The sequence below is a fragment of the Ipomoea triloba genome, chromosome 6 (assembly GCF_003576645.1).
Source record: "Ipomoea triloba cultivar NCNSP0323 chromosome 6, ASM357664v1".
In the NCBI taxonomy this organism is placed as follows: domain Eukaryota; kingdom Viridiplantae; phylum Streptophyta; class Magnoliopsida; order Solanales; family Convolvulaceae; genus Ipomoea; species Ipomoea triloba.
In genome coordinates this window covers 11,574,039-11,581,986 of record NC_044921.1, presented here as the reverse complement: position 1 = coordinate 11,581,986, position 7,948 = coordinate 11,574,039, and the positions used below count along the sequence as shown (strand labels likewise).

The 7,948-nt window shown below is 36.7% G+C and overlaps 1 protein-coding gene across 1 annotated transcript; it reads left to right on the top strand.

Moving 5' to 3' along the window:
* Positions 1-2,947: 2,947 nt before the first annotated feature.
* On the top strand, positions 2,948-5,133 carry LOC116023473 (zinc finger BED domain-containing protein RICESLEEPER 2-like). Its single transcript, XM_031264476.1, has 5 exons — positions 2,948-3,483; positions 3,645-3,911; positions 4,014-4,498; positions 4,544-5,005; positions 5,096-5,133. Exons 1-5 carry the CDS (start codon positions 2,948-2,950, stop codon positions 5,131-5,133), a joined length of 1,788 nt encoding a protein of 595 aa, XP_031120336.1.
* Positions 5,134-7,948: the final 2,815 nt, after the last annotated feature.

The following is a 7,948-nucleotide window of genomic DNA, read 5'->3' as shown; positions in this document are numbered from 1 at the left end:
TCAACTATTTCTCAATGTTTATTAGGCTAACAATAGGTAAATGGACGAAAATGCCCTCCATTTTAACACTGATTTGACGGAATATGTAACGGAGGACCAAATTGGGTGAGTTTTTGAAAGTCGAGGGACCACATTAGGTGCAATTGAAAGTCAAAATGCAAAATTGAGAATGAGCAATAGTCGAGGGACCATTTTGGGTAAAAACTCCTTTCAAGCACATAGCATAATGCTAAAGATAGAAGTTGCAGACTCCGTTCATGTATCATGTGTCATTAGTCACTCGAATGTTAATCCCTGATTGAGGTCTTCCGGACCTTATTAGAAAATATCCCAATGTCCAAACGTATTGCCAAGTGTGAAGGTTTAAAATTCGGAGAATAATACTCCTTCAAAAACACTTAGCATAATGTCATGTACTACTACTGGAGTACAATATGACCATCATAGAAGACAATAAAACTCACATTATTTAGTATGATTTTCCATGTACTTTTACTAGAGTACAATGTTAGTCATGTACTTCTACCGGAGTACAAGGTTAATTATATTTCCATGTACTTCTACTGGAGTACAAGGTTAGTCATGTACTTCTACTGGAGTACAAGATTATTACCTTTAAAAATCAATGGAGTCTTATATTAATATTGTCTTTCTATAGTTCTTCTAATATAGTTTCAAGTATGAAACAATACTATATTATACTAGTCATATTGGGAGGGATTCACCATCATAAAAACTCAGATTTAGTCAATAGAAGATTATGACTTTGTTGATCATAGCAATCCTTTAGGGATTGATTTAAGGACTGTGGATCAAATATTCATAATCGATCTAAGACTTGTGCCAATAGGTGACAAATAAAAATCAGTGCTATTAGTTTACCTTCTGGGCAAAGTTATATTAGATCCAGGCAATAATATATTTGTTAGCTCTACTAGAGCCCTTAATTATTTTGTACTACTAAATATTGTAGTAACAAATTCCTTATTCGGTGTGCAACAATTCTTTTGCTCACATATTGTATGTGTGGTTTCACTATACTCAACACATACATTTTTCTTATTTTTCCTGGATCAAATCAAAAGTGATATGGTGCATTCTTATAACCTTCAAAAATAATTATGTCATGCATCACATGAACATCACGACTCTCATCCAATATCCTCATGATATTTGTTAATAGCATGTACCAAAATGAACATAACTATCTATATTTATCCCATGATTTGATAAGTATATCAAAATAACTTCCATTTATAATATATGGGATCAACTTTATGGCCTATAGCAAAATATTTATTATGCCAAATTTTATTTCATGATGATACACATGGTCATAGCATAAGAGAGCAAGTTGTGACACACAAATAATTGTCACATAATATTCATAGCGTTCACCATATGAAATAGTTATTTCTAAAATGCTTATCACAATATTTCACATTTCAAATGCTCTCAAAATTTAATCATTAATTGTATGCAAAGATATATATCATATTCTCTACTAAAGTATGCCATAATGATATGCTCAATGCCTAATAATATATGACTAGTGCACATAATAATCATTTGCACATAATAGTCTATTATCACATGCATGAACATACATAGCATGTATAACTATATTATTGTGGCCAGAATAATCAAATAAGGGCATTATAATAAGAGGAGACATACCTCTTTAGAGTACTGTCAAAACTCTGATATAATATTTTAATAATTAAATCTCGATGTACCCCCATGCTTAGTAATCCATTGCTACCATTAAATAGGAAACATTGGCTCTGTCATCTGCTGTACTTCCAACAAAATTTTGAACAGCATATCCTCCATCAAGATTCCTTCACCACTATTCATCATCTTTTACTGCCATTCACAGTAGGTCCACGCCATAAGACCCAGTTGCCGCTTAGGAATTAGATTGTCGACTGGAAGGAATCTCAGCTTGCCGTAGGGGACAACAGCCGATGCTATTCCGATCTCTCTCTCTCTCTCCGTCGTGGTTCTCGCCACTGAACTCACCGGAGGGGGACCAATGGACACCGTCGCCCGCACCAACCCTGAGTCACCAACCCTCAGTCCCTGACTAGGGACGGCGGTCTCGATCGCCGCCGGCGTAGACGGTCGTGGATCCGGGATGGGGATGCAGCGATTACAAAGGAAACGGATAGATTATAAAACAAATATATATATTGCTACGATGATCGAAGGCATAGACAGAAATTTCGCAAACAACTTATACAACACATGTATTCGAATGCCATCAATCTAATCAACAAAACTGCAAAGGGTACGAGGAAACACGCCGTTCACCGAGGGCGTAGACTGTCCTTTGGTCTGGATCTCCCCAAAAATGAAAAATCGATTAGAAGCGCGGAGAGGAGACCGATCGGCGGCGATCGATCAAGCTTGGTCTGGATCGCCAGCTGCACGCCTCCTCTGGCGATGCACTGGCCGACCACGTGCTGATTAGCACCGTCTCATGTCTCTATTTGTTTCTATCCTGGAACGGTCCTCCGCTACCACCAATGAAAACCCAGCAACGACTTGGTTTCCAGACTAAAAACTCTCAGCGGCGGTAACGGGGGTGGCAGACTGCGGTTACTGGTTCTTCTTAGCGACAGCAGTAACGGCAAGGCTTAATTGGTTAGAGTCTCGTGCTGATAACGTGTTGTAAAACTAAAGGAATTACAAGAAAGCAATAAGAAGATAATTGGCAGAGAGATTGAGGAGAGAAGGAGCTTGAGAGACTTTCATTCATATCATCATCAGTCTGCAATGGTGTACAACATTCATATATACATAATACAAATGTAATAATGAGTACAATAATGAATAGATTAATGACGGACCGTTATATCTGTTACAATAATAATGTCCACTTAATATATATATATATATATATTTATAACATTTTTTTTAATTATAGATGTCAACAGTGAGATCAATGCATGATGATGAAACGGTTCAAAAAGAGCCAAAGATTGCACCAACCCCACCAAGTGTTGGAACTGAGTGTAATGATGAAGAAAATAAAAATAAGAAAAGAAAGATTAGCCGACAAAGATCTGAGGTATGGGATCATTTTACTAAAATTAGTAATGACAAGTGTGAGCGAAAAGCTAAATGCAATTATTGTAAGAAAGAATTGTTTGTTGATACTAAAATGAATGGCACTAGTTCACTAAAAGCTCATGTTAGAATCTGTCCAAAAATGCCCCGTTCTAGTAGTGACCCTAGCCAAACTGAATTACTTGTCCCATCAAGTGAAGGGGAAGGATCACTAGGTTGTGCAAAGTATAATGCCGAGGCACTTAGGAATAGCATTGCTGAAATGATTATAAATCATGAAATACCCTTCAAGTTTGTTGAGTTTAAGGGATTTAGAAAATGCTTGCCTATTGCTTGTCCTAGGTTTAAGGTTCCATCACGATGGACTATTGCTAGGGATTGTTATGCTATGTATTTGGAGGAGAAACAAAAGTTGGCTAAGTTAATGCAATTGTCTTCACTTAGGGTATCACTTACCACATACACTTGGATATCATTGCAAAGGGAAAATTATATGTGTCTTACTTGTCACTTTATTGACAATAATTGGAAATTGCAAAAGAGAATAATTAATTTTTGTCCAATTATAATAGTCATAAAGCTGAAGATATTGGCAAGATGATTGAAAAATGCTTGCGTGATTGGGCAATAGACAAGGTTTTCACAATTACCGTGGATAATGCTAGTTCAAATGATGTGGCTACTACATGCTTGAGAAAGAAGTTGAATAATGTGAATGGAACTATTTTAGAGGGAAAATTCATTCATATGAGATGTGTTGCACACATAATTAATTTGGTTGTCACGGAAGGGTTGAAGGAAGTGAATGAATCAATTGCTCGTGTTAGATCCGCGGTGAGGTATGTGAGGCAATCACCGGCTAGATTACATAGGTTTAAAGAATGTGTACAGTTGGAAAAAGTTCAATCTAAATCTTTGTTGAGCATGGATTGTAACACTAGGTGGAATTCTACATACTTGATGTTAGACGCCGCTCAAAAATTTGAAAGAGCATTTGAGAGGTTTGAAGAGATTGACCACAATTATAGGCATGAACTTGTGTTGAATGATGGCACACCCGATCAGGATGATTGGGAAAATATTAGGAAGATGAGTAAGTTTTTGCAACGGTTCTATGACTTCACATTGAAAATTTCTAGTACTACATATGTGACTTGTAATGCATACTTTCCTAAAATTTGTGAATTGTATTGTACTTTGCGTGATTGGATAAGGAGTTCTGACCCTCAATTCAGTGCTATGGTAAAGAGAATGAAGGAGAAATTTGACAAATATTGGGGGAATGTTGAGAAAATGAATACGCTACTTTATGTTGCAACTGTTCTTGACCCTAGAAAGAAATATATCTTTGCTGATTTTTGTTTTAAGAAAATGTATTCAGTTGATCAAGCTTCGGTGTTGTGTTCTAAACTTAAGGAAGTGACCAGTCAGTTGTTTAATGAATACAATGAGTTGTTGAAAGTTTCATAAGGTGAGGGTAACAATTTCTCTCAATCATTGAGTGTCATTAATGAGGATTGTGAAGATGAACCGCATAATGTTCTAAACATTGAAACTGATTTTCAAAAGTATTTGGTTGAGATTGGACGTGGGGAGCAGAAATCTGAATTGGACAAATACATCAATGAAGAGCTTGATACTCAGATTGGTGGTGGTGAATTTGATATTCTCCGATGGTGGAAAGAAAATGCTCATAGGTTTCCCATTCTCTCATGCATGGCTCGTGATATATTGGCAGTTCCTGTATCCACCGTAGCATCTGAATCTACATTTAACATAGGTGGACGTGTGCTTGATACTTATAGGAGTTCATTAACTCCTAAAATTGTACAAGCTCTTGTGTGCACTCAAGATTGGTTACGAGAAGAAAATCTCATTTCAATGAATGATTTAGTTGAGCATGATGTTGGAGAGATGTATAAACTTGACATCGGTTAGTATCAAAATCATTTCTTTATCTTAAATATTATAATTTTCTTGTTGTTCTTTCTTTATTTAATGCTTGTAATTTAATATGATTTAGATATGTCAAAGATGAGTTTGGATCTTGTGATTGATTAGAAGAACAAGAGTCGAGAATAAGATAATTGAATGTGTAAGTTACTAATTGTTTAAATTAATTTATTGTATAAATTATAATATCTCGATATCTTATACTCACTTTTGATTGACTTTAGATGCAAGTAAGCAGGTTGAAGATTGAAGATGGAATATTGAAGCATGATCAATGATGACTTCATTTTGTTGAATTGAATTGGAACTTGGATTGTGTTTTCACTTAATTCACTTTGGATTTTCTTTTTATTATTGAGTGTGTTATTGGTTATGACTTAATGAACTATTGCATGCATTTGGCATTAATCCTTTGTAACTTTGGTCTTTGGTAGTAATTAGTATTATATATTTATATGTTTGGATTGTTTGTAGTGTGTGTGGGCACTAGGCAGTGTGGCCACTGCTCACTGCCAGTTTGTAATTTGTATGTTAAACATACTTTACTACTTTAGTATTAAGTATTATATGTTTGGACTTTGCAGTGTGGCCATTGCAATTTGAAAAATTGAAAGTTGAAATGGAATTTAGTATTGTATATTTATTAAAAAAATTATTTCATATTTATGTTGATGTGTAAGAATTTCGGTTATTCGGTTACCGAAATCGACGTATTCGATTCCGATCGGTTATGTATGTATAGTAGGTCGGTTTCAGTCGGTTCAGGGCTTCAAAAAATACAATCGGTTATTCGGTTTTCGGTCGGTTATTGACCGTAACTGACCGATGCTCACCCCTACTTGTATCGCTCAATGTTGCCTAATGAGTCCTTTTTAGTCTTATAGACCCATTTATAGCCAATGGCATTGGCCCCATTAGGCAACTCAACAAGGTCCCAAACCCCATTGCTCCGCATGGAATTCATTTCTTTCTTCATGGCTTTATACCATAAATCTGACTCTTTACAATTTATGGCTTGTGAAAACGTTTCTAGATCATTTTCGACTCCAACATCAGACTCTTGTAGACACACTATGTAATCACTAGGAATTGCCGATCTTTTATCTCGAACATATCGCCTCAAAGTTGAACTACCATCTCTTTGAGAAGTTAGTGGTTCAACTACCGCTTCAGGAATTTCCTGAATTGGTTGATCTTTTGAGATAATATCAGCATCTCGTGGAATTTCTTCAATAGGTTGTTCAATACCCGTTTGATCTTGAGGGGTGCTTGAATCTATTATCAACCTATATGATGACGTGGAAGGACATGATTCAATATGATTATGATTAGAAATCAAATCATTGAACCTATCTCTCCCACTAATCATGTCATTTTCAAGAAACTTAGCATTTCTTGATTCCACAATCCTAGTTGAATGAGATGGACAATAAAATCTATACCCATTGGAGGACTGTGCGTATCCAATAAAGAAACCACTAATAGTCCTTGGGTCCAACTTCTTTTCTTGTGGGTTATATATCCTTACCTCAGACGGGCATCCCCAAACACGCATATGTTGCAAACTCGGTTTCCAACCTTTGGGACAGCCTTGGTTGGAACACGGTTTAATATATACGCTAACATTGCCGTTTAAGTGCTTCGACCCACAAAAACTTAGGAAGTTTGGAGTTGCTAAGCATACTCCGCACAATGTCAATAAGCGTTCGGTTTCTTCTTTCAACGACACCATTTTGGTCTGGAGAACCAAGCATGGTATATTGGGCAACAATCCCATGTTCTTGAAGAAACTTAGCAAATGGACCATGTGCTTGTCCACTTTCAGTGTACCTACCATAGTATTCACCCCCTCTGTCGGATCTTACTATCTGTATTTGTTTTCCACACCGGTTCTCAACTTCAGCCTTAAAAGACTTGAAGGCATCCAATGCTTCATTTTTATTATGAATCAAATACACATAAGTAAATCGCGAGTAATCATCAATGAAGGTGATGAAATACTTCTGACCTGGAATTTCCATATCTGGACAGCAAATGTCAGTGTGTATAATTTCCAATATGCTTGAACTCCTTTTGGCGCCTTTCTTAGACTTGTTCGTCTGCTTTCCCTTAATGCAGTATATATAAGTCTCGAGAGCAGTAGAATCAAGAGTACTAATTACCCCATCATGTACTAATTTTTTTTATACGTTCAATGGAGATACGACCAAATCTCCAATGCCATAACATGGATGAGTTCTCACTAATACTTGATCTTTTGGAACCGGAATGAACATGCAATGAACTATAAGTGGCATTGTTTTGTACATGTAAACGGTAAAGGCCATCAGACAATATACCATATCCAATACGAGATGATTTATAAAAAATATTAAAACTTTTGTCTTGAAAAGTAAATGAAAAAACCCCATCGGTACAAGTCTAGATATTGAAACCAAGTTTCGGGAGAAACTTGGTACATAAAATGTGATAAGCACCAAGAATAACTCATTTTAGGGGTCATTTAAGGGCTATAATTGTATGGTTTAGTACCCTTTTCATAAGAATATCATGCGTTAAGACTCGAATGTGACCAAAATCGCTAATAAGAGCTTGGAAGATGCTTTTTAGCTATTTTACAACCAAACGGAGGACCTAAGGCCAAAACGGAGCAGAAAATGGAGAAACCATGAAGCAGGAGCCTCCCACGCAGCCTCACACGCGTGTGGAGGGGCGTGGAAACATTCCAGTAACTCCCCACGACCTCCACCACGCGTGTGGAAAAAGCGCGGAAAAATGTCTTCGGGGCTCGACGCGTCGAGAGCCCTGTGTCACCCTAAAATTCTACTGCGCGGAATTATTACTATCTTGCCCCTATTTTGTTTCCCCTATATAAGGCTCATTATTTCAGACCTTTGGGCAATTAGATTAGGTAGATAGGTAG